Source organism: Arvicola amphibius, chromosome X (genome assembly GCF_903992535.2).
Source record: "Arvicola amphibius chromosome X, mArvAmp1.2, whole genome shotgun sequence".
Classification (NCBI taxonomy): Eukaryota; Metazoa; Chordata; class Mammalia; order Rodentia; family Cricetidae; genus Arvicola; species Arvicola amphibius.
Window position 1 is genome coordinate 136314466 of NC_052065.1, and position 27599 is coordinate 136342064.

At 41.8% G+C, this 27599-nt stretch overlaps 2 protein-coding genes across 2 annotated transcripts in view; both read left to right on the plus strand.

Annotated features, from left to right (window-relative positions):
• The window catches only part of Tktl1 (transketolase like 1), a 45148-nt gene that overhangs the window by 214 nt on the left and 17335 nt on the right, over positions 1 to 27599 (plus strand). Inside the window, 3 exon segments of the mRNA XM_038315910.2 lie at positions 21783 to 21821; positions 21823 to 21851; positions 21854 to 21894. Coding sequence (XP_038171838.2) covers positions 21783 to 21821; positions 21823 to 21851; positions 21854 to 21894 — 109 coding nt within the window.
• Positions 25547 to 26646, plus strand: LOC119804638 (glyceraldehyde-3-phosphate dehydrogenase-like). The gene has a single exon (XM_038316134.1). It carries the CDS (start codon positions 25578 to 25580, stop codon positions 26571 to 26573), a length of 996 nt encoding a protein of 331 aa, XP_038172062.1. The 5' UTR covers positions 25547 to 25577; the 3' UTR covers positions 26574 to 26646.

The window sequence follows — 27599 nt, forward strand, 5'->3', positions numbered from 1 at the left end:
GGTATTGAACCCAGGTCCTCAAATGAGATAAAACTTGTTGCTCACATTCCCAACTCTAACTGTGAAACATTTTTAGACATGACAGAACCCAAGTAGTTTACTTCCTTTTCAATCTTTCTCCAGATTTTTTATGACACATATAGTGAACCACCACAATGAATAAGGGATTTAGGAAACAGCGTACTGGATGAAGGGATGGAGAGGGGAAGGAGAAAGTAGAAAAGCAAACATTTTTTATTTCCCAGATGACAAAAGGAGAGCCTGTGTTCATAATTGGGCAACAGGCCTGGAAAGCAAATTAAAGGCTCCTTTGGGGCTGGGGAGGTGGATCAGTGGATAAATTGAGGGTCTGAGTTTGGATCCCCAACATCTGTAACCCCAGTGCCAAGGGGTAAAAACAGAAGAACAGCAGTGGCTCATTGGGCAGCCAGCCTAAGCTAATTGGTGAGCTCCAGGTTCAGTGAAAGAACTTGTCTCAAAAAGAAAAATTCTCAATAAAATACTGGCAAACCGAATCCAACACATTAGAAAAATTATCCATTACGATCAAGTAGGCTTCATCCCAGAGATGCAGGGCTGGTTCAACATACAAAAATCTATCAATGTAATCCATCATATAAATAAACTGAAGGAAAAAAACAATATGATTATTTCATTAGATGCTGAAAAAGCATTTGACAAAATTCAACACCCCTTTATGATAAAGGTCTTGGAGAGATTAGGGATACAAGGGTCATTCCTAAATATAATAAAGGCTATTTACAGCAAGCCAACAGCTAACATCAAATTAAATGGAGAGAAACTCAAGGCCATCCCACTAAATTCAGGAACACGACAAGGCTGTCCACTCTCTCCTTATCTCTTCAATATAGTGCTTGAAGTTCTAGCAATAGCAATAAGACAACATAAGGGGATCAAGGGGATTCGAACTGGAAAGGAAGAAGTTAAACTTTCGTTATTTGCAGATGATATGATAGTGTACATAAGCGACCCCAAAAACTCCACCAAAGAACTCTTACAGCTGATAAACTCCTTCAGTAACGTGGCAGGATACAAGATCAACTCTAAAAACACAGTTGCCCTCCTATACACAAAGGATAAGGAAGCAGAGAGGGAAATCAGAGAAGCATCACCTTTCACGATAGCCACAAATAGCATAAAATATCTTGGGGTAACTATAACCAAGGAAGTGAAACTGAAAGATCTATTTGACAAGAACTTTAAGTCTTTGAAGAAAGAAATTGAAGAGGATACCAGAAAATGGAAGGATCTCCATTGCTCTTGGATTGGGAGGATCAACATAGTAAAAATGGCAATTCTACCAAAAGCAATCTATAGATTCAATGCAATCCCCATCAAGGTCCCATCAAAATTCTTCACAGATCTTGAGAGGACAATAATCAACTTTATATGGAAGAACAAGAAACCCAGGATAGCCAAAAAAATCTTATACAATAAAGGTACTTCTGGAGGCATTACCATCCCTGACTTCAAAATCTATTACAGAGCTACAGTATTGAAAACAGCTTGGTATTGGCATAAAAACAGAGAAGTTGACCAATGGAATTGTATAGAAGACCCGGATCTTAAACCACAAACCTATGAACACCTGATTTTTGATAAAGGAGCCAAAAGGACACAATGGAGGAAAGAGGGCATCTTCAACAAATGGTGCTGGCATAACTGGATGTCAACATGTAGAAGAATGAAAGTAGATCCATATCTATCACCATGCACAAAACTCAAGTCCAAATGGATTAAAGACCTCAATATTAATCTGAACACACTGAGCTTGATAGAGGAGAAAGTGGGAAGTACTCTACAACAAATGGGCACAGAAGACCGTTTCCTACGCATAACCCCAGCTGCACAGACATTAAGGGCAACATTGAATAAATGGGACCTCCTGAAGCTGAGCAGCTTCTGTAAAGCAAAGGACACTGTCACTAAGACACAAAGGCAGCCTACTGACTGGGAAAAGATCTTCACCAACCCCACAACTGACAAAGGTCTGATCGCCAAAATATATAAGGAACTCAAGAGACTAGACTTTAAAATGCTAATTAACCCAATTAAAAAATGGGGCTCTGAACTGAACAGAGAATTCTCAACAGAAGAAGTTCAAATGGCCAAAAGACACTTAAGGTCATGCTCAACCTCCTTAGCTGTCAGGGAAATGAAAATCAAAACAACTTTGAGATACCATCTTACACCTGTCAGACTGGCTAAAATCCAAAACACCAATGATAGCCTTTGCTGGAGAGGTTGTGGGGTAAGGGGTATACTCATCCATTGCTGGTGGGAATGCAAACTTCTGCAACCACTTTGGAAAGCAGTGTGGCAGTTTCTCAGGAAATTCGGGATCAACCTATCCCAGGACCCAGCAATTCCACTCTTGGGAATATACCCAAGAGATGCCCAATCATACTACAAAAGCATTTGTTCAACTATGTTCATAGCAGCATTATTTGTAATAGCCAGATCCTGGAAACAACCTAGATGCCCTTCAGTGGAAGAATGGATGAAGAAACTGTGGAATATATACATATTAGAGTACTACTCAGTGATAAAAAAACAATGACATCTTGAATTTTGCATGCAAATGGATGGAAATAGAAAACACTATTCTGAGTGAGGTAACCCAGACCCAAAAAGATGAACATAGGATGTACTCACTCATAATCAGTTTCTAGCCATAAATAAAGGACATCAAGCCTATAATTCGTGATCCTAGAGAAGATAATAAGAAGGTGAACCCAAAGAAAAACATGTAGTTATCCTCCTGGATATTGGAAGTGGTCAAGATGGCCAGGCAAAAATTGGGAACTTGGGGGCGGGGTGGGATGGGGGTAAGGGGAAATGGGGAGAGAAAAGTGTGAAGGGGAGGGTGGGGAGAGCTTGGGGGAATGGGATGGTTGGGATATAGGAAGGGTGGATATGGGAGCAGGGAAGCATATATCTTAATTAAGGGAGCCATTTTAGGGTTGTCAAGAGACTTAACTCTAGAGGGGTTCCCAGGTATCCAGGGAGATGCTCCCAGCTACTTCCTTGGGCAGCTGAGGAGAGGGAGTCAGAAAAGGCCAGATCCTATAGCCATACTGATGAATATCTTGCATATCACCATAGAACCTTCACCTGGCGATGGATGGAGATAGAGACAGAGCCCCACACTGGCCCCACACTGGAGCACCGGACTGAGCTCCCAAGGTCCTGACGAGGAGCAGAAGGAGGGAGAACATGAGAAAGAAAGTCAGGACCGTGAGGGAACCTCATCTGGCGATGGATGGAGATAAAGACAGAGCCACACATTGGTCACTGGACTGAACTCCCAAGGCCCAAATGAGGAGCAGAAGGAGGGAGAACATGAGCAAGGAAGTCTGGACTGCGAGAGGTGCTCCCATCCACTGAGATGGTGGGGCTAATCTAATCGGAGCTCACCAAGGCCAGCTGGACTGGGACTGAATAAGCATTGGATAAATCCAGACTCCCTGAACATGGCAGACAATGAGGGCTGTTGAGAAGCCAAGGACAATGACACTGGATTTGGATCCTACTACGCATACTGGCTTTGGGGGGAGGGCTAGCCTGTTTGGATGCTCACCTTCCTGGACCTGGATGGGGTGGGGAGGAGCTTGGACTTCCCACAGGGCAGGGAACCCTTACTGCTCTTTGGACAAGAGAGGGAGGGGGAGTGGAGGGGGAGTGGAGGGGGAGGTGGGTAAATGGGAGGCAGGGAGGAGTCAGAAATTTTTAATAATAATAAAAAAATTAAGTTGCTAAGTTTTGGTTAATAAGCTTAGTAGAAATGATGTGGGAGGGTCTTCTATCTATTGGTTAATTAATAAAGAAAACTGCTTGGTCTGATATGTTAGAACATAGGTAGGCAGGGAAGACAGAACAGAATGCTGGGAGGAAGAAGGCAGTGAGGCAGTCGCCATGAAGTCAGCTACCAGGTCAGACATGCTGAATCTTTCCCGGTAAGCCACCACCTTGTGGTGCTACATAGATTATTAGAAATGGGTTAAACAAGATGTGAGAGTTAGCCAGTAAGAGGCTAGAGCTAATGGGCCAGGCAGTGTTTAAATGAATACAATTTGTGTGTTGTTATTTCGGGGCATAAGCTATCCAGGCAGCCGGGAGCTGGGCGGCAGAAACACAGCCTGCTGCTCATCACTACATAGAAATATTTAACTCTAGCACCAAGAATTGACAAAATCTACCCTATAGGTCCACTACCTGGTTTTGAACAGCATGCAAACATTTATACCTTTTTTTTTCTTTTGAGATAGGTTCTTTCTTTGTAGCCATGGAACTTTCTATGTAGAACAGGCTAGCCTTGAATTTACAGATATGTGTCTGCCTCTGCCTCCTGCATGGCTCATATTTATACCTTTTAAATATTTGAAAAGAAATGGGACTATTCAGAACATATAAAAATTACATGGGATTGAAACCTCAGTATTCAACTGGATAGTAGTGGCACATACCTTTAAGCCTGGCACTCAGGAGATAGAGAAAGCAAATCTGAGTTCGAGGCCAGCCTGGTCTACAGAGCTAGATCCAGGATGGCCAGGGCTACATAAAATAAAGAAAATCAAGAAAGAAACCTCGATGTTCATAAAAAATTATTTTCCCAGAGCCATTTTATTAACTTTCCCACCACCTAAGGCTCCTAAGTTTTCTATAAATGCTATCTGGCCATTTATAGAAAACTTTGTTGACCTACACTTAAACTATGTTCATGTTTACCTTTGGCAAGTGAACAAACTGAATAATTTCTCAAGGAGTAAGTTGTAAATATGAAGAATAAAAATTTGCTTATAAACTTTTCTAGAGGGAATTTTATAGAAACAATGTAAGACTCAAAATTGAGAGAAAATATGTTGGTGTAAAAAATGAAAAGTAAGGACTGGAGAGATGGTTCAGTGGGTAACTACAAAAACATGAGAACCTGATTTCAGATCATGGTACCTATGTTAAAAAGTGGGAATGGCCATACTTTGGGAAAAAAGTGGGAAAGCCCAGTGCTTTGGAAGAGTGGAAACAGGAGGATCGCTTGGGGTTACTGGTCACCAGTGTAGGTTCAGTGAAAGACCTGGTGTCAAAGAATAAGGTGAAGAGTGATAAAAATAGGAAATTAGACAGCCTCCTCTAGCCTTTTCATGTGTGCACTATTGTATGCACACATATATGTATATACACAACACATATGTATATATACCACACATGCTACACCACGCACACACAAACTTAAAAGTAACCACTGACTACTAGAACAGAAACAGAATATATAACATCCAAACAATCAAGAAGGAAACAAATGGAACTTGCTTGGTCCAGAAAAAAGAAAGGAACCAGTCATGGGGTACACACAGTATAGTCCTAGCCACTCAGTAGTCTAAGCCCAGAAGTTTAGGGCCATATAGCAAGACCTGGTCTCAAAAAAGCAAACAAAACAGAGGCCAGCAAGATGGTTCAATGGGTAAAAAGCACTTGCTGTACAACCTGACAATCTGAGTTCAATCCCCAGAACCCACATAAAGGTGGAAAAAAGAGCTGATTCCATATAATTGTTCTCTGACCTTCGTACATACTGCCACACACACACAATAATAATAAATTTATATTTAAAAAACAGTCTAGTGAGATGGCTCCTAGGGTAACAATGGTTGCCACCAAGCTGATAACCTGAGTTCCATTCGTGGAACCTACATGGTGGAAGAAGAAAACTGATTCCCAATGAGTTATCCTTTGGCCTCCACTTTCTGTATGATATGTGAACACTCACATGACCCCCCCCCCTACACACACACACACACACACACACACACACACACACACAAATAAGTAACTAAAAGAAAGTGCTGGGAATGTTGCTCAGAGGGCCCATCTAGCACTCTAAAGGCCCTGGGTTAGATTCCAGCATTGCTTAAAATGAGGTGATAAAGGCCTCAGCCAGCTTGAGTCCCACCTTCGCCACATTAGACCCTTTCTCAAATCAACAAAAGTAAAGTTCAACCTAAATGTAAACAAACAAAATAACAAAACACAAAGAAAATAAAACAAAATTAAAAGGGAAAGGAATTAAAACTTTATTTGCTCTGGCCTGCTTCCTCTACCTTGGAAGTATAGTGTCTCTTAAGAAATTGTCCCTGGACTGTGCCTTGGGCTCCCTTGTGTGGAGAGAGTTTGTCAGCATGGCAGCTGCACCTTGGTGAATAAGTAGTTGCTCTCTACAGATGGGAGGAGCTGTGGGTGAAGATAGTGCTGAGCAACTACAAATAAAAGAAAACTGAGCTGTGCCCTGGAGTTCCATCTGGACTGGTGAGTGGCTGCGACCCTGGGGCAACCTGCCCTGGAAGAGAGCACAGAACCCCTCCTCCCACCTCCCTCTGCAGGCTTGTCTTTGTTTCTCACGTCCCTGCCTCTCCCAAGCCTTCCCTAGTGTTTTCAGGTGTCCTGCTCCTGTACTAAGGCCATCCACCCAAAGGGGGTCAGACTCTGGCCTCCAGGCAGGTCTGAGGATTCCTGCAAGGGAGTGTGGGCTCCTTCAGATTGTGCTGCCAGGTTCGCTGTGTGATATTCCATCCTACCCTGCCCCCACCTTGGCCCTTTTGTCCGGGCTGCGTCCCTGGGCTGCCTGGAATCCCTGATCCTGTGCCCTGGAGTTCCATCTGGACTGCCTTCCCTAGTGTTTTCAGGTGTCCTGCTCCTGTACTAAGGCCATCCACCCAAAGGGGTCAGACTCTGACCTCCAGGCAGGCCTGAGGATTCCTGCAAGGGAGTGCGGGCTTCTTCAGATTGTGATGCAAGGAATAGGTCCTCCTCTGGCACTGGGGAGATCCAACCAGTTTCAGTCACAGCAAAGATTGGTCTAGGACACCAAGCGCCTCCCAGCTCCATTTGAAGGAAGAGATGGGCAGGCACCAATGCAAGAACTCCAACAACATGAAAGGCAACATGACATCACCACAATCCAGACATCCTGAAACAACAAGAATTGAACACCCTACCCCAGAAGATATAGAAGAAACAGACCTTAAACAGTACTTTATGAAAATAATAGAGGACCTTAAACAGGAGGTAAAAAACTGCTATAAAGAAATGGAGATGACAAACAAAAAGGCAGACGAAATAAATAAATCTCTCAAAGATACCCAAGAAAAACAAGAAAAAGAAATCAAACAGGTAAGGGAAAGAGTACAAGACCTGATAAATGAAATGGAGGTAATGAAGAAAACACAATCTGAGGGAAGACTGGAATTGGAAACTCTGAGTCCAACAACGCCCACAATAACTCAGGCATCTAGCCACCTTTCACCAGCACAACTAGAAGAAGGGAAACTCACAAACTCTACTACAAAAAAAATGACCGGAGTTAATAACCACTGGTCATTAATATCACTTAATATCAATGGACTCAATTCACCTATAAAAAGGCACAGGCTAAGAGACTGGATACAAAAACAGGATCCAACATTTTGCTGTTTACAAGAAACACACCTCAACCACAAAGACAGACACCTACTCAGAGTAAAGGGTTGGGAAAAGGTTTACCAAGCAAACGGACCTAAGAAACAAGCCGGTGTGGCCATACTAATTTCTAACAAAGTTGACTTCAAACTAAAATCAATCAGAAGAGATGGAAAGGGACACTTTATACTCATAACAGGAAAAATCCTTCAGAATGAAGTCTCAATCCTGAATATCTTTGCCCTTAATATAAAACCTCCCACTTATGTAAAAGAAACACTTCTAGAACTCAAGGCAGCCATCAAACCACACACACTAATAGATGGAGACTTCAACACTCCTCTCTCACCAATGGACAGGTCAATCAGACAGAAACCTAACAGAGAATTGAAAGACTTAATGGAGGTAATGAATCAATTGGACTTAACAGACATCTATAGAACATTCCACCCAAACAGGAAAGAATATACCTTCTTCTCTGCAGCTCATGGAACCTTTTCGAAAATTGACCATATACTTGGTAACAAAGCAAACTTCCACAGTTACAAAAAAATATTAGTAAGCAACTGCACCTTATCGGATCACCATGGATTAAAATTAGAAATCAACAACAATGCTACCCCCAGAAAGCCCACAAACTCATGGAAACTGAACAGTCAACTACTGAACCACCCCTGGGTCAAGAAGAAATAAGAAAGAAATTAAAGTCTTTCTTGAATTTAATGAAAACAAAGACACAACATACTCAAACCTATGGGACACAATGAAAGCAGTGCTTAGAGGAAAGTTCATAGCACTAAGTGCCCACTTAAAGAAAATGGAGAAAGCACTCATTGGTGACTTAACAGCACACCTGAAAGCTCTGGAAAAAAAAGAAGCAGACTCACCTAGGAGAAGTAGAAGACTGGAAATAATCAAACTGAGGGCAGAAATCAACAAAATAGAAACACAGAAAACAATCCAAAGAATCAATGAAACAAAAAGCTGGTTCTTGGAGAAAATCAACAAGATTGACAAACCCTTAGCCAAACTAATCAAATGGCAGAGGGAGAACACGCAAATTAATAAGATCAGAAATGAAAAGGGGGACATAACCACAGACACAGAGGAAATTCAGAGAATCATTAGATCTTACTACAAAAGCCTGTATGCCACAAAACTGGAAAATGTAAAAGAAATGGACAGTTTTTTAGATAAATACCATATACCAAAGTTAAACCAGGACCAGGTAAATGCTCTAAATAGTCCTGTTAGTCGCGAAGAATTAGAAACTGTTATCAGAAACCTCCCTACCAAAAAGAGCCCAGGACCAGATGGTTTCAATGCGGAATTCTACCAGAACTTCCAAGAAGACCTAATACCTATACTCCTTAAGGTATTTCATAATATAGAAACACAAGAGTCACTGCCAAATTCCTTCTATGAAGCTACAGTTACCCTGATACCAAAACCACACAAAGACTCAACCAAGAAAGAGAATTACAGGCCAATCTCACTCATGAACACTGATGCAAAAATTCTCAATAAAATACTGGCAAACCGAATCCAAGAACACATTAGAAAAATTATCCACTACGATCAACTAGGCTTCATCCCAGAGATGCAGGGCTGGTTCAACATACGAAAATCTATCAATGTAATCCATCATATAAATAAACTGAAGAAAAAAACCATATGGTCATCTCATTAGATGCTGAAAAAGCATTTGACAAAATTCAGCACCCTTTTATGATAAAGGTCTTGGAGAGATTAGGGATACAAGGGTCATTCCTAAATATAATAAAAGCTATTTACAGCAAGCCGACAGCTAACATCAAATTAAACGGAGAGAAACTCAAGGCTATCCCACTAAATTCAGGAACACGACAAGGCTGTCCACTCTCTCCTTATCTCTTCAATATAGTGCTTGAAGTTCTAGTAATAGCAATAAGACAACATAAGGGGATCAAGGGGATTCGAACTGGAAAGGAAGAAGTTAAACTTTCGTTATTTGCAGATGATATGATAGTGTACATAAGCGACCCCAAAAACTCCACCAAAGAACTCCTACAGCTGATAAACTCCTTCAGTAACGTGGCAGGATACAAGATCAACTCCAAAAACTCAGTTGCCCTCCTATACACAAAGGATAAGGAAGCAGAGAGGGAAATCAGAGAAGCATCACCTTTCACGATAGCCACAAATAGCATAAAATATCTTGGGGTAACTATAACCAAGGAAGTGAAACTGAAAGATCTATTTGACAAGAACTTTAAGTCTTTGAAGAAAGAAATTGAAGAGGATACCAGAAAATGGAAGGATCTCCCCTGCACGTGTTTTGGGAGGATCAACATAGTAAAAATGGCAATTCTACCAAAAGCAATGTATAGATTTAATGCAATCCCCATCAAGTCCCATCAAAATTCTTCACAGATCTTGAGAGGACAATAATCAACTTTATATGGAAAAACAAGAAACCCAGGATAGCCAAAACAATCTTATAAAATAAAGGTACTTCTGGAGGCATTACCATCCCTGACTTCAAAATCTATTACAGAGCTACAGTATTGAAAACAGCTTGGTATTGGCATAAAAACAGAGAAGTCGACCAATGGAATCGTATAGAAGACCCGGATCTTAAACCACAAACCTATGAACACCTGATTTTTGATAAAGGAGCCAAAAGTACACAATGGAAGAAAGAGGGCATCTTCAACAAATGGTGCTGGCATAACTGGATGTCAACCTGTAGAAGAATGAAAGTAGATCCATATCTATCACCATGCACAAAACTCAAGTCCAAATGGATTAAAGACCTCAATATTAATTTGAACACACTGAGCTTGATAGAGGAGAAAGTAGGAAGTACTCTACAACAAATGGGCACAGAAGACCGTTTCCTACGCATAACCCCAGCTGCACAGACATTAAGGGCAACATTGAATAAATGGGACCTCCTGAAGCTGAGCAGCTTCTGTAAAGCAAAGGACACTGTCACTAAGACACAAAGAATAAAAAAAAAAAAGAAAAGAAAAGAAAAAGAAAGCCGGGCGGTGGTGGCGCACGCCTTTAATCCCAGCACTTGGGAGGCAGAGGCAGGCGGATCTCTGTGAGTTCGAGGCCAGAACTTGGTCTACAAGAGCTAGGTCCAGGACAGGCTCTAAAAAAGCTGCAGAGAAACCCTGTCTTGAAAAACCAAAAAAAAAAAAAAAGAAAGAAAGAAAAAAAAAGAAAAGACACAAAGGCAGCCTACTGACTGGGAAAAGATCTTCACAAACCCCGCAACAGACAAAGGTCTGATCTCTAAAATATATAAGGAACTCAAGAGACTAGACTTTAAAATGCTAATTAACCCAATTAAAAAATGGGGCTCTGAACTGAACAGAGAATTCTCAACAGAAGAAGTTCAAATGGCCAAAAGACACTTAAGGTCATGCTCAACCTCCTTAGCTGTCAGGGAAATGCAAATCAAAACAACATTGAGATATCATCTTATACCTGTCAGATTGGCTAAAATCCAAAACAGCAATGATAGCCTTTGCTGGAGAGGTTGTGGGGTAAGGGGTACACTCATCCATTGCTGGTGGGAATGCACACTTGTGCAACCACTTTGGAAAGCAGTTTCCTGAGAAACTTGGCGGTTTCTCAGGAAATTCGGGATCAACCTACCCCAGGACCCAGCAGTTCCACTATTGGGAATCTACCCAAGAGATGCCCAGTCATACTACAAAAGCATTTGCTCAACTATGTTCATAGCAGCATTATTTGTATTAGCCAGATCCTGGAAACAACCTAGATGCCCTTCAGTGGAAGAATGGACGAAGAAAGTGTGGAATATATACATATTAGAGTACTACTCAGCGATGAAAAACAATGACATCTTGAATTTTGCATGCAAATGGATGGAAATAGAAAACACCATCCTGAGTGAGGTAACCCAGGCCCAAAAAGATGAACATGGGATGTACTCACTCATAAGTGATTTCTAGCCATAATTAAAGGACATCGAGCCTATAATTCGTAAAAAATCCTAGAGAAGCTATATAAGAAGGTGAATCCAAAGAAAAACATATAGTTATCTTCCTGGATATTGGAAGTAGACAAGATTGCCGGACAAAAAAATGGGAACTTGGGGGTGGGGTGGGATGGGGGGATGGGGAGAGAAAAATGTGAAGTGGAGGATGGGAAGAGCTTGGGGGAATAGGATGGTTGGGATATAGGTAGGGTGGTTATGGGAACAAGGAATTATATATGTTAATTAAGGGAGCCATTCTAGGGTTGGCAGAGACTTGACTCTAGAGGGGTTACCAGGTGTCCAGGAAGACGCCCCCAGCTAGTTCCTTGGGAAATAGAAAATACTATTCTGAGTGAGGTAACCCAGACCCCAAAAGATGAACATGGGATGTACTCACTCATAATTGGTTTCTAGCCATAACTAAAGGACATGGAGCCTATAATTCGGGATCCTTGAGAAGATAATAAGAAGGTGAACCCCCCCCCAAAAGATATAGTAATCCTCCTGGATATTGGAAGTAGACACGATTGCCAAGCAAAAATTGGGAACTTGAGGGTGGGGCGAGACGGGGCCAAGGGAAGATGGGGAGAAAAAAGTGTGAAGGGGAGAATGGGGGGAGCTCGGAGGAATGGGATGCTTGAAATACAGGAAGGGTGGATATGGGAGCAGGGAAGCATATATCTTAATTTAGGGAGCCATCTGAGGGTTGTCAAGAGACTTGACCCTAGAGGGGTTCCCAGGTTTCCAGGGAGACGCCCCTAGCTAGTTTCTTGGGAAGCTGAGGAGAGGGAGCCTGAAAAGGCCAGTTCCTATAGCCATACTCATGAATTTCTTGCATATCACCATAGAACCTCCACCTGGCGATAGATGAAGAAAATGACTGAGCCCCACATTGGAGCACCGGACTGAGCTCCCAAGGTCCTGATGAGGAGCAGAAGGAGAGAGAACATAAGAAAGAAAGTCAGGACCGTGAGGGGTGAGTTCACCCATGGAGACGGTGGGACAGAACTAACAGGAGATCACCAACTCCAGTTGGATTGGGACTGATGGAACATGAGACCAAACCAGACTCTCTGAATGTGGCCGCCGGTGGAGGCTGACTGAGAAGCCAAGGACAAAGGCGCTGAGCTTTGACTCTTCTGCATGGATAGGCTCTGTGGGAGCCTTCTCAGCTTGGTTGATCACCTTCCTGGACCTGGGGGGAGTTCGGAGAACCTTGGTCTTAACATAGAGTAGGGAATCCCGATGGCTCCTTGGCCTGAAGAGGGGGGGGGTATGGGTGGAGGGGAGGGGAGGGAAGGGAGAGGAAGAGGGGTGGAGATGGAAATTTTTTTTATCTTTTAATGTGGCATTTAATATTAAAATAAGCTGAAATTTTACAGTATCAGTACACTTAAGATTTGAGAATAACTTCCCTGGTACAATACACTGCTTATTACCAGAGTCAGGGAAAATACTGTGATCTTTGATTCTGAAATCATGAACTAAAGATTATAGAAAAGGGAACCCTGATGGCTCTTTGTCTTGGAGAGGGGTGGAGTGGGGGTATGGGTGGAAGGGAGGGGAGGGAAGGGGGAGGAGGAGGGGAAAAAAAAGAAAAAGAAAAAAAAATTAAAAAATAAAAAAAATAAAAAAAACAAAGTGCATAAAGGAAAATGTGACTTTGCTTATGGTGACAAGCACTTTAATGACCTTGTAATTACTCAGCAGGAAATTTTTAAATATAAAAAAATAAACCAAAAAAATAAAAAGTGTAAAATATTAATCCAGAAAGCTCCACCAGTATTTCCCATAAATCGACTGTCAAAAGTAAAAAAAGAAAAAAAGAAAAAAAGAAATTGTCCCTGCTTCTATAATTTAAAAAGCAAAAAAAGGAGGCTGGAGAGATGGCTCAGCAGTGAAGAGCCATCTGGTTGTACTTCCAGATGACCTGGGTTCAATTCCCAGCACCCACATGGCAGCTCACAACTGTCTGTAATTCCAGGGTATCTAACACCCTCATACATGCAAGCAAAACACCAATGCACATGAAATAAAAAATAATAATTAGGAAGCAAAGTAAAAGCAAAAAAAATCAGGGTAAGGATTGGTAGAAATGCCTTAGTGGGTAAAAGTTCTTGCTTCAAAGCCTGACAACCTAATTTGGATCCTCAGAACTTATAGTAGAAAGAACCAACTGCTGAAAGTTGTCCTCTCATACCCGCACACATACACCATACCTATGTGTGTGTGTGTGTATCTATATATTCCTGCATTTGTATTCAAGTGTAAGCATGTGCACATGCACCACACACACACACACCATACTACTACTAATAATAATAAAGTGTAAACCAAGCAGTGGTAGCATACACCATTAATCCCAGCACTCCAGGCAGAACTCTGTGAGTTCGAGACTAGCCTGGTCTACAGAGGAGTTCCAGGATAGCCAGGATTGTTGCACAGAAAAATCCTGTCTCTAAAAACAAAATAGTAGTAGAAGTAGTAGTGTAGTAGTAATATCACTATAAATAAAAATATAAAAAAGAAAGCATAGCCTAGTGGCACCTGTAACCCCAGCACTTGGGAAACTGAGAAATGAGGATATCCAGTTTCAGATCAGCCTAGGCTACTGAAACCAGGTGTTTAAAAAAATCCACAAGAGGAGCCATAAAGACGGCTCAGTGGGTGAGGGTGCCTGCCATGAAAGCCTACAGACCTGAGTTCAAACCCCTAAACTCACAAAAAAGTAGAAGACAGCTAACTCCATAAAGTTGTGCCCTGACCTACATACACACACATGTATATACATACTAAACGAATTTTTTTTAAAGAGCTGGAATGTATCTTAGTAATAGAGGACTTACCTGGGATTTATGGGGACTAATGTTTGATCTCCATCACGACCAAAAAAATATAAAATAGGATGTTAATAAACTGTAATTATAAATAGCTATATATCATGATCTTGGGGAGATTACTTAATATTATAAATATCCCAGCCATTTACTAATTTTTACATTCCATGAAATGACAATTAAAAATCAAATGGTATCATGTATCGTGTATACCATGTATAGATTGCAGGCACATACCTGCAATCCCATCACTTTGGAGGCAGAAGAAAGAATTCAAGGTCAGCCTGGGCCACACAGTGAGACCCTATCTCGAAAGAAAGAAGGAAGGAAAGAAAGAAAGAAAGAAGGAAGGAAGGAAGGAAGGAAGGAAGGAAGGAAGGAAGAAAGAAAGCCAACCAAATAAACAAAAACGTCAAATGAGAATATCTTGAGACTTAAATTAACTAACTTCAAAGCTTAGAAGAGAAAATGCAAAGTAGCTAAGAAAATTGGGAAAAATACTGAATTAGGGTCTTAGGCTACTCAAAAAAGAGAGTGCTACTTTAAGTACAAGAATATAATACAGAAAGAATAAAGAACTAAACATAAGAAACACAACCACTAAGGTATTTAAAATATCTTTAAAGATGTGGGTGGAGGGATGCTTAGCAGTTAAAAGCATTTGTTGCTCTTCCAGAGGACCTGGGTTCAGTTCCCAACACCCACATGGTAACTCTTACAACCATCTTTAACTCCAGTTCCAGGGGATCTGATCCCTTATTCTGATCTCCTTGGACACTAGGCATGCATGTGGAGCACACACATACATGCAGGCAAAACTCTCATACACATAAAATAAATTAATTAAATGGATAATATAAAAATAAAAGTATATAATAAACATTTCACAATTTTTGAATAGAAAAGACTTTTCTAAGCAATGTTCAGGCCTAAATGCCATGAAAAAAGATTTACATATTTTATTACTTTAAAAACTCTTAATAACCTACTGTATGGAAGGAAGAAAAAAGATAAAATTTAGGGTTTTTTTTCACTTTTTTAAAAAAATAAAATATCTACCTTACCACTAAAAACTAAAAACAGATATAGATTGAGTGACAAAGACTAAATATATGTAGTAAATGATTAATTAGCATCATATTTAAGGAAATCATACAAATTAGTAATCTAAGAACAATGAAACATCAAAAGATAGTACCACATACTTCAGATAGGCTGAACTTCGGATGAAAAACAAATACTTCACGAAAAAAGTAAGAAGGGGGTTGGAGAAACTGTGCAATTGTTAAGAGCACTTGCTACTCTTACAGAAGACCTTGGTTGGATTCCCAGAACCCAGAAGGTGGCTCACAGCCATTAATAATTCCTGTTTCAGGGGATTCAAAGCCCTCTTCTGACTTCTTCAGACACCAGACATATATATGGTGCACATACATATATGCAGGCAAAACATTCATACACATAAAAAATAAAAATTTTAAAAACACTAAAAAATGATTAGCAATTTGTAAATCAAAGCATTTATTAAATACCATTCACTTATCCATGAGGTTGCCAAAAATTAAAAGCGCTAATAATATCCACTAGTTATGAGAATGTAAGGAAAAGAATACTCACATACTCTGAAAATAAGATCAGTTCAGATTCTTTACCATGCTAAATAAGGCAGCATCTACTGAAAATTAAATGCAGGAATCTTTTAACCTAGCAAGAACAGCAAAGTCCAGTGGACTCCCATGTTATTGAATCTCAGCACACCACTGGTTGCCATGCTGGTGTGAAAGAGACTCGTCCCAAAAATTCAAAGAAAAAGTGTACACATTCTACTATAACGGAAACTCACCTAAGTCAGGCTCCACAGTCAAGTTACAGGACGATTTGGACTAAACAGTCACTCCAGGCTTGTTGGACAGAACGTTCTAGAAAGGAAAATAGCTCAGAAACATCTTAAAGTCTCATGATAGCCAGCTCACATCACCAGCTAAAAAACCTCTTGGAGGCTAGGCTACTGTATGTGAGGGGTAACAACCGGAAAACGTTGGAATTTCGAGGTGTACTTTTTAATATGGTGATAAATTGTGAATATCAATTTCACAATTATAACTATTTTAAATTGCAAGCTTTAGTTTTACAACATTCACTATGTTCTCTACATCTCCAGTCACAACTATCCTCTAATTACAGAACTTTTTTCATCACCCCCGAAGGAAAACTGTACCTGAACATGAAGATAGCCCCTTTGAAGAACTGATAACACAAAGAAAAATATTTTTTAAAAATAGAATTAGTCTGTAGAAAACTGAAAATTCAAGTGATAGATTTCAAAATTCTTTTGAAATGGCCACACAGAAGCAGCATATAGGTGTGTGGCGGAGTGATAAACCTACAGTGAAAAGCAGACCCAGCTGTGGAAAGCGGAAGGATACATGTGGTGAGGTAATGCACGTGCAAAAACAGAAGACTACACGTGCAGTGCAGTGGAAGACTATATGTGCAACAACAAAAGAGTACATGTGTGGTGGAGGGATATATATATACTTGGAGGGATAAACATATAACCAGGATAGACTTATAACTGAGTCACGGACTTGTGGCGGAGGAATGGGGCTTGTAGAGTTGAGGCGTAAGCCTGTCGCATACGTGCGGAGGGATCAGCTAGTTCCCGGAGGGACATTTTAACTGAGTCACAGGCTGAGGCAGCCATTTAATGCTGTGGAGCATGATGCTTTGGTAGTGTGTCAGAAGCTGAGGCGGGTGGTGGGATGGCCCACAATGCTGGGACATGGCCAGCTGCCTGCAAATCTGTTCCATCAGGGCCATAAGTTCCTCGACCTGCAGCCTGGGAGTACCTTACCATGAAGTTCTTCTGTCCTTACTGAAGTTGTGAGGTGAACGGAACCTGCCTTAATCCTCCATTTTCGGCCTTCTGGGATCACCTGCCGCCGCTAGATGCCCATGAAGTACTGTCTTCTTCAGCCCTGGTCGCAGGAGCACTCCCCTGACTACTTTGTGGCCAAGGTTCTGGAAGCCCACAAGACCTCTTTAGTAAAGAAAAATCTAGAACTCGGTCGACTGAGTGAGCAGTATTCCCTAGTATTTATTAGGGTAGTTCTAGTTTGGCATTTTAGCAGGGAATGGAGTTTTGTGTGTAATTTGCAATGGAATTGGGGGTGGTCGTGGTCGAGCGGACCCTTACTCAGGATATTAGGGTGAAAAACAAACAAACCATGCTCTGTGAAAAAAGGTGAGGAGGGAAAGAGAGGAAATATGAGAGGCAACACACAACAGGTGTGCTTTCCAAAAGAAGTAGTTGACAGCTTATAAAAAAAAAATCGGTTAATGGATTTGCTGGTGTTTGTTGTTTGTTGAAGGTAATTTTGCACCGATATTGACAAAGGATAGGGAGGGGTCTATAGCCCAGGCTGGCCCTGAAGTGGATACAAGGGAGTCTCCTGCCTCCCCAAAATTTGGAATTAAGGACTAGAACGCTGCTTGTCCACAGTTCTCTCTTTCTCTCTTTTTGAGGCTTATTTGTTTGGGGCTTTGGTCTTTCGTGTTTTGAGACAGATGTTGCTCTACATAGCCCTGGCTGTCCTAAAATTTAAAGTGTAGGCCAGGCTGACTTTGAACTCACAAAGATTCGCCTACCTCTGCCTGCTGAGTGCTGGGATTAAAGACATGCACAACTATTCCCAGCTTCTCTACGGTTTTTCAATGACTAAACTACTAGTCTATTCAGACTTCCTAATACTGATTAGGTCCTGTTAGATTTTCTCTTTCTAGAATTTTTTTCAGTTATTTTGATTAACAAGATTTTAAGATACAATTGTCCACATTATTTTTTTAAAAATTCCTTTTCATTTCTTTAAGGGTGACAAGAATAGCCTCATTTTTATTTTCTGGATTATTTCAGTCTTTTCACAGCTTTGCCTGTCTAGCTAAAGCTTTGTTAATATTTTGCAAGAGCCAACTTTAGATTCTGTGGGTTGTACTTCAGTGCAAATCACTTGCCTAGTATACCTGGCCTTGATAACTAACACTGTACAAAAAAGAACTAAGTTTAGTTTATTAAATTTTCTACCTCTTTTGCTACACTCTTTTTTATTTCTGCTATGATCTTTATTATTCTTTCCTTTCTTAAAGGATTTTGGTTTAGTTCTTTTGTAGTTAGGTTGTTGATTAGAAATTATTTAAAATAAGTTTTAGCTTTACATTTTTCTTAAAGCTGCTTTTGCTGTATAGGTTTTGGATTTTTGTGCATATGTTTCTAATTTTCCTTGTAATATTTTTCCTTTAGTTTGTATAAGAGTTTATTATTTAATTTCCACAAGTCTGTTGGATGTTTTATGTAGTGATATTTTGTTTGTGTTTTAACAAATAAAGCTTGCCTGAAGATCAGAGTGCAGAACTAAGCTACTAGAGGCCAGACAGTGGTGACTCACACCTTTAATCCTAGCACTAAGAAGGTGGAGACAGAGAGGGATATGGCTGGGAGGAGAGGGGACTATAAGGCAGGAGGAGACAGGACCTTGGATGCTGTCTGGGGTTTGGTGGAGACAGATGCAGTCTGGAGATGCAGTCAGAGGATGGGATTGCCCCTTTGGTCTGAACATCGGTAGCGGTAAGAACTCTTTAGTGGCTGACCACTTTGCTTCTCTTCTGATCTTCAGACAAACTTTATTTGTTAAAACACAAACAAAATATCACTACAGTTTTCTGTTTTTCTGTCCTTGTAGTCACAAAGTACTTTGCATGGTTTTTCCTTTTTATTCTGCCTTGGTGTTCAGAGTGCAGCTCAGTAGTAGACTATTTGCCTACCATGGGCAAGACCCTAGGTTTCATCCCCAGCACTGCAAACATAATTTGCCATGAAACCTGAACTATGACATTAAGAGGACAATGTAGTTGCATTTTAAGACACAAGATTTGGCTAGGTGGTGGTGCCACATACCTCTAATCCCAGCACTTGGGAGGCAGAGGCAGGTTGATGTCTGAGACCGAGGCCAGCCTGGTCTACAGAGTGAGTTCCAGGACAGCCAGGGCTACACAGAGAAACCCTGTCTCATGGGAGAGAAAAAAGACACAAGATTTTGTTTTGTTTTATGGGTCTTAAATACAGTCACATTGTCATCTTAATGTTATCCTGTTACCACCACCACCACCCCTGCTGAGGTTACAATTACAGGGTATGACACCAGGCTTTTTTTTAATATAGCAAATACATTTATTTATTTCCTTTAATTTTATCAAATACAGAGAAACAGATTTAAGAAGACAAATATTAGCAGAGCATACTGGAGCATGCCTTTAATCCCAGCACTTGGGAGACAGAGGCAGGTAGATCTCTCATTTGGAAGGCAGCCTGGTCTACAGAGTTAGTTCCAGGACACTCATTTTAAAAGAAATGCTCAGTGAAACACTGCCTGAAATAAATAAGTAGATAGGTAGGTAGATAGGCAGAAATGCTTGTTACATGTCTATTTTATCTTTGTTCTTTCTTTTTTTCTTTTTTTTCTTTTTTTTTTTTTGGTTTTTCCAACTGCCTCTGCCTCCCAAGTGCTGGTATTAAAGGAGTGTGCCCATCACCACCCAGCTTGTCTATCTTACCTTAAAGTAGATAGATCATTAAATAATACAGAAGTTGCTCCAGTTTTTGTTTGTTTGGTTGTGTGTTTGGTTTGTTTTTGGTTTTGTTTTTTGGGTTTTTTTTTTTTTTTTTTGGTTTTTAAAGCATGGGTTCTGGTGGTAATTGGCAAACACTTTACTGATAAAAGTAGCTCCCAAGTTCCGGCTTTGTTTTTTGGCTGAGATGAGATGATATTTTAGCAGAGTTGTTTGCTTGTTTGATTTTTGTGATGGTGGGGATAGATCTTGATCACCCACCTGCTAGGCAACACTCTATCACTAAGCTGGTTTCCAGCCTCAGCCTGTTGAATCCTAGGATTACAGGTATCAGTCACTATGATTGTAGTTTATATTTACATGTTCTTAGTAACTAATGATGCTATTTTTTTTCACGACAGGGTTTTGCTGTGTAACCCTGGCTGTCTTGAAACTCATTCTGTAGACCAGGCTGACCTCAAACTCACAGAGATCCACCTGCCTCTGCCTCTGCCAATATTTTTATATACTTGTTGGCCTTACACACTTCTTTCTTTGAAAAAACTTTAAATTATTTACTCAGTTTAATTAGTTGTTGAAGTTTTGAGTTCCTCATCTTTCGGATGTTAATGCTTTGTCAAATGAATAGTTGGGAAATCTTTTCAGGGAGTAGGTTCTCTCTCCCCTATAAGAAATTCATTTTAGAGCCAGGCAGTGGTGATGCATGCCTCTAATCCCAGCACTTGGGAGGCAGATGCAGGCCAGCCTGGTCTACAAGAGCTAGTTCCAGGACAGGCTCCAAAGCTACAGAAAAACCTTGTCTCAATATTTCCAAAGATACATCTTCTTGAAACATGGATTTACATTTTCTTCCCTGTGTAAAATCCCTAAATCTTCCTCACAAAAACCTCAAGCCATTGATGATGCTTCAATATGCTTGGCACTATCCTGCATGCTTTTAATATGAACTGCTAATCTGTATCCCATCCTAAATACAGTTCCTAGCAATCACAAATTTTTAAATATGACAAAAATAAAATATTTAAAAGCACAAAAAAAAAACAAAAAAAAAAGAAAGAAAGAAAGGAAGGAGAGAGGGAGGGAGAGAGGGAGGGAGGGAGGGGGGGAGAAGGGAGGGAGGGAGGGAGGGAGCGAGGAGGGGGAGGAGGGAGGGAGCGAGGAGGGGGAGGAGGGAGGGAGCGAGGGAGGGGAAGGAGGGAGGGAGGGAGGGAGGGAAGGAAGGAAGGAAGGAAGGAAGGAAGGAAGGAAGGAAGGAAGGAAGGTCAGGAGAATTAGCTCAGTGGTTAAGATCACTGACTGCTCTTTCATAGTTCTTGAATTCAATTCCCAACACCCACATGTTGGCTCACAGCCATCTAACTAGAATTCCATGGGATCTGATGCCCTCTTCTGGTGTTTAAATGTGCATGCCAACAAAAACACCCATATACATAAAGTATATAAATAAAAAAATTCTAAATTCATTTTAGGTAGTAGAATGAAATCTGTGTGATGGTTCTGATAGAGTGAAGCATATGGAAGTTCTGCATATGATAGCATATGAGGAAAAGAATACTCAAATCAATAACAAATTGAACTAAGCCCAAGTGCATGATGCTCCTCTGATAGAAGAGTGTGTCACCATGTGGAGAGAGAGATTGGGAGGTCGTTGGCCTCTCAAATAGCCTTTAGTGCCTCAGGCATAAAAAGCCATGACCCAGCATCTCTGATGCTTAGTTGAATTCAGTCAGGCTAGGGGAAATGACTGCTGCTTTTAGTTCAAAGACACAGTGTACTTCTGCTATACATAAAAGTATAAGGTACCCACTGGGAACATTTGCCTGTGAGAAGTGACTTGTATTGTGTCTGCCTTTCAGCCATCTTACACCACATAGCAGTGCTGATGAGATCATGTCTGCTATTCTTCTACACGATGAGATATAAACAGGCCCAGAGAACCCAGACAATGACCGATTCATCCTTTCAAAGGTATAATGAGAGGGGAATACTGCTGCTTGATGTTTTTTTTTCCAGTGGTGGGGGTCTTTCTTTGTTTTGTTACGTTCTGAGACAAGGGCTTGTGTAGCCCAAGCTAGCCTCCAATTCCATGTAACCCAGACTGACCATGAATCCTTATCTTCCTACCTCTAACTTCTTTTTTTCATTATTAAAAATTTCTGCCTCCCATTTACCTCCTCCTCCCCCCTCCACTCCTCCTCCCTCTCCTGTCCAGAGAGCAGTAAGGGTTCCCTGCCCTATGGGAAATCCAAGTTCCTCCCCCCTCCATCCAGGTCTAGGAAGGTGAGCATCCAAACAGGCTAGGCCCCCCCAAAGCCAGTAGGATCCAAATCCAGTGTCATTGTCCTTGGCTTCTCAGCAGCCCTCATTGTCTGCCATGTTCAGGGATTTATCCCATGCTTTTTCAGTCCCAGTCCAGCTGGGCTTGGTAAGCTCCGAATAGATCAGCCCCACCATCTCAGTGGATGGGAGCACTCCTTGCAGTCTGACAAAGGTCTGATCTCTAAAATATATAAGGAAGTCAAGAGACTAGACTTCAAAATGCTAATTAACCCAATTAAAAAATGGGGCTCTGAACTGAACAGAGAATTCTCAACAGAAGAAGTCCAAATGGCCAAAAGACACTTAAGGTCATGCTCAACCTCCTTAGCTGTCAGGGAAATGCAAATCAAAACAACTTTGAAATACCATCTTACACCTGTCAGGTTGGCTAAAATCAAAAAACACCAATGATAGCCTTTGCTGGAGAGGTTGTGGGGTCAGGGGTACACTCATCCATTGCTGGTGGGAATGCACACTTGTGCAACCACTTTGGAAAGCAGTGTGGCGGTTTCTCAGGAAATTCGGGATCAACCTACCCCAGGACCCAGCAATTCCACTCTTGGGAATTTACCCAAAAGATGCCCAATCATACTACAAAAGCATTTGTTCAACTATGTTCATAGCAGCATTATTTGTAATAGCCAGAACCTGGAAATAACCTAGATGCCCTTCAGTGGAAGAATGTGTTGGAGCAGCTGACCAATCCCTTGTATGAGGGGCGTGGCCGCCTCAGGGGCGAAGGATACCTTTAAAAGAACCGGGTTTGGGGTAGGCCCACCCCTTCTTCTTCCTCTTGGTTCGCTGCTCTTCCCTGGAACCTTGGCTCTGTAAATTTATCCCATTTTCTCCCTTTATTAAAACTGATTTATTCTAAAAGGACTATTTTTGGTTATTTCCAAATTCCTCCAACCACCGCTACAAGAATGGATGAAGAAACTGTGGAATATATATATATATATATATATATATATATATATATATATATTTGAGTACTACTCAGCGATAAAAAACAATGACATCTTGAATTTTGCATGCAAATGGATGGAAATAGAAAACACTATTCTGAGTGAGGTAACCCAGACCCAAAAAGATGAACATGGATGTACTCACTCATAATCAGTTTCTAGCCATAAATAAAGGACATCAAGCCTATAATTCGTAATCCTTGAGAAGACAATAAGAAGGTGAAACCAAAGAAAAACATATAGTTATCCTCCTGGATATTGGAAGTAGACAAGTTTGCTGGGCAAAAATTGGGAACTTGGGGGTGGGGTGGGATGGGGGCAAGGGGAGATGGGGAGAGAAAAGTGTGAAGGGGAGGATGGGGAGAGCTTGGGGGAATGGGATGGTTGGGATATAGGAAGGGTGGATATGGGAGCAGGGAAGCATATATCCTAATTAAGGGAGCCATCTTAGGATTATTAAGACTTGACTCTAGAGGGGTTCCCAGGTATCCAGGGAGATGCCCCCAGCTAGTTCCGTGGGCAGCTGAGGAGAGGGAGCCGGAAAAGGCCAGATCCTATAGCCATACTGATGAATATCTTGCATATCACCATAGAACCTTCATCTGCCGATGGATGGAGATAGAGACAGAGCCACACATTGGTGCACCGGACTGAGCTCCCAAGGTCCAAATGAGGAGCAGAAGGAGGGAAAACATGAGCAAGGAAGTCTGAACTGCGAGGAGTGCTCCCTACCTCTAACTTCTGAGTTCTGGAATTAGAGTGTGTACCTTGCTTGATGCTTGCTTCTTAAACTACACTTTCAAGGCACCATATGACAATAGATGTCATTTGAAATGGGGCCTTAAAATGGGCCATTTGCTATTTTGTTGTCTTTTTTATTCACAGTACAGAATTGTTCTAGTGAGGCCCATTTGGAGCCATATGACATGTATGGCAGGAAGGATGTAATGTGGCAGCTGGCCATCTTGGTGTTCCACCTCACTCCACCTAGTGCTGAAGTCCCCATTGGTAGATCATACTTTTCCCATCCTCTGTGCTGCTTTGAGAGGCAGGTGACTTCAATAAATCTGCCTTGTTGAACTTGCATAAAACTGAAGATGACTTAGAAGAAGCATCAACCCAAACTGAAGGGCTTTTAGTTTCACAAGTTTTCTCTTTTTTTGTTTGTTTGTTTGTTTTTGTTGTTGTTGTTGTTTTGTTGTTTTGGGTTTTTTGGGTTGGGGGGGTTGTTTTTTGGTGTTTTTTTTTTTGTTAAGCAAGCCTGATGAGTAGCCAAAAGATCTTTGTATGAACAACTTCTTGAAAACTACTTGGTGCTGGAACAAAGATAAGAACTCCCTGGAAGCGAATTCTTCCCCGTGGGAGTGTCCATACCTTCATTCTAGTTGCCACCACTGAGTTGTACTTCTCAGTGCATAGTAGTTGATAAGAAAAAGAAAACCCTATCTGGATATGACACATACCTGTAATCTATACACTCAGGCAGCTGAGACAGGAAAATTACCAAATTTGAGGCCAGCCTAAACTGTGTAGCTCCAGGCCAGACTGGGCTACAAAAATAGCATATAAAAAATGTGGGATAAGAATCCTTTTTGGACCCTTGTGCCATGTCAGGCTTCTTACGGGCACCGCACCCACAATCTCAATCTGTCCTATATCTCCTACTCCTGAGTGGAGGCTCTGATTCCATGCCAAAAGATGAAGTCCTAAGACTTATTTTCCTTCTGCTCCACAGCTAGGAGGAAGCAGAGATATTGTAGGTCTGTGCTCCAAGGGCATGTAAGACATCTGGAAGCCAGGGCTTCTTACTCTAGCTGTTTTTCTGTTGCTAATGAAACACTCTGGCCAAAAACAACTTGAGGGGAAAGGATTTATTTGACTTTAACTTCTAGATCACAGCCTATCATTTAGAGAAGTCAAAACAGAAACTCAAGCTGCTTTACTGGCTTGCTTTCCTCTCTAACTCATACACAGATAGCTTTCATACACAATCTAGATCCCCTTGCCTAGGGATGGTACTGCCAACAGTGGGGTACAGCTGGGCCTTCCAAAATCAATCATCAATCAAAATAGTCTATATCAGACATAGAAATGGGTCAGTCTTACTGAGGCAATTCTTCAGTTGAGGCTCCTTCTTAGATGACACTAAGTTGGTCAACTTGACAATAAAAACTAACCAGCATGCTCCATCTCTTAACTTGACACAAACATGTCACTGTTAAACCATAACTTTTCCTTTCTTGCTTGTTTCCTAGCGTTCACGTTAATATCACATTATAAAATACAGTACAACTGGCTCTCTGCTCCTCCCTGTTCTAGAGACAGCCACTTCTTTTCGTGCAGGGCCAGCCTCGTTCCAGAGACACGATGGTGAAGGTCGGAGTGAACGGATTTGGCCGTATTGGGCGCCTGGTTACCAGGGCTGCCTTCACTTCTGGCAAAGTGGACATTGTTGCCATCAATGACCCTTTCATCGACCTCAACTACATGGTCTACATGTTCCAGTATGACTCCACCCACGGCAAGTTCAAAGGCACAGTCAAGGCTGAGAACGGGAAGCTCGTCATCAACGGGAAGGCCATCACCATCTTCCAGGAGCGAGATCCCGCCAACATCAAATGGGGTGATGCCGAGTATGTTGTGGAGTCGACCGGTGTCTTCACCACCATGGAGAAGGCTGGGGCCCACTTGAAGGGTGGGACCAAAAGGGTCATCATCTCCGCCCCTTCTGCGGATGCCCCCATGTTTGTGATGGGTGTGAACCATGACAAGTATGACAATTCCCTCAAGATTGTCAGCAATGCTTCCTGCACCACCAACTGCTTGGCCCCCTTGGCCAAGGTCATCCATGACAACTTTGGCATCATGGAAGGACTCATGACCACAGTCCATGCCATCACGGCCACCCAGAAGACTGTGGATGGCCCCTCTGGGAAGCTGTGGAGAGACGGCTGTGGTGCTGCCCAGAACATCATCCCTGCATCCACTGGCGCTGCCAAGGCTGTTGGCAAAGTCATCCCAGAGCTGAACGGGAAGCTCACGGGCATGGCCTTCCCTGTTCCTACCCCCAATGTGTCCGTCGTGGATCTGGCATGCCGCCTGGAGAAAGCCGCCAAGTATGATGACATCAAGAAGGTGGTGAAGCAGGCATCTGAGGGCCCACTAAAGGGCATCCTGGGCTACACTGAGGACCAGGTTGTCTCCTGTGACTTTAACAGTGACTCCCACTCCTCCACCTTCGATGCTGGGGCTGGCATTGCTCTCAATGACAACTTTGTGAAGCTCATTTCCTGGTACGACAATGAATTTGGCTATAGCAACAGAGTGGTGGACCTCATGGCCTACATGGCCTCCAAGGAGTAAGAAGCCTGCCTGCCCTGACCACCCATCCCAGCAAGGACACAGCAAGAGAGAGGCCCTCGGCTGCTGAGCAGTCCCTGTCCTAACTCAACCCTTCACAATGAGCATCTCCCTCACAGTTTCCATCCCAGACCCCCAGAATAGCAGGAGGGGCTTAGGGAGCCCTACTCTCTTGAATACCATCAATAAAGTTCATTGCACCCCTCGAAAAAAATACAGTACAACTTTACAAGTCACCTTCTAACACTTTACAAGTTCAGTGTCTCTTTAAAAGATCAATGTCTCTTAACTGAAATCCTACAAAGTAAAAAAAAAAAAGTTATATACTTTCATCCTCCAAAAGGGAGAACCAGGACATAGAAACAGTGAAAGCAAAACCCAAAATTCAGCAGTATACGTCAAATCCTGTAGCTCAATGTCCATTATCTCGGAGTCACTCATAATACAATCCTCTGGGGTCCAAAGGGCTTGGGTAGCTCAACCTCCTGAATTCTGGCGTCTGCAGCACACGCAGTTTGTCTCCTAGGCTCAGGTTTGCACCACTTCACATCTGCTCCTGTCCTTGGTGGATAGTGGCAATGAATAAATTTTGTATGTCTGGAAGCTCTCAGGAGCAAGGTGTCTCCCACCAAAGCAGCAGCATTTTGGCATGGCTTTTCATCCTGTAGGAGAGTACATTCTCCCTATGGAATACTAGTAACCTGCTGTATATAGAGTAATGGATATTAGCCAAGGGGAGGTAGAGTGACAGAAAGTTAGTCACAAACATTGGCACTGCCTAGAATACTCAAATGCTTTTGTGTTTATAGTTAAAAACCCATATTCTCAAAAAACTTAACATCTGACTTGTGCACAGGTAGACCAAAGACTATAAAAATGCTTTACATTTTCTGTTTTGCACTTAGGTTCCTTCCTCTGTGTTCTAAAAGCTCCACTTGCCATCACGATACTGTGGATTCTGTGGCAGTGGGTGTCATCCTTATCTTTGTCACCCAGTTTCCAGTTCAGGGAAGGCCCCAGGCTTGACCG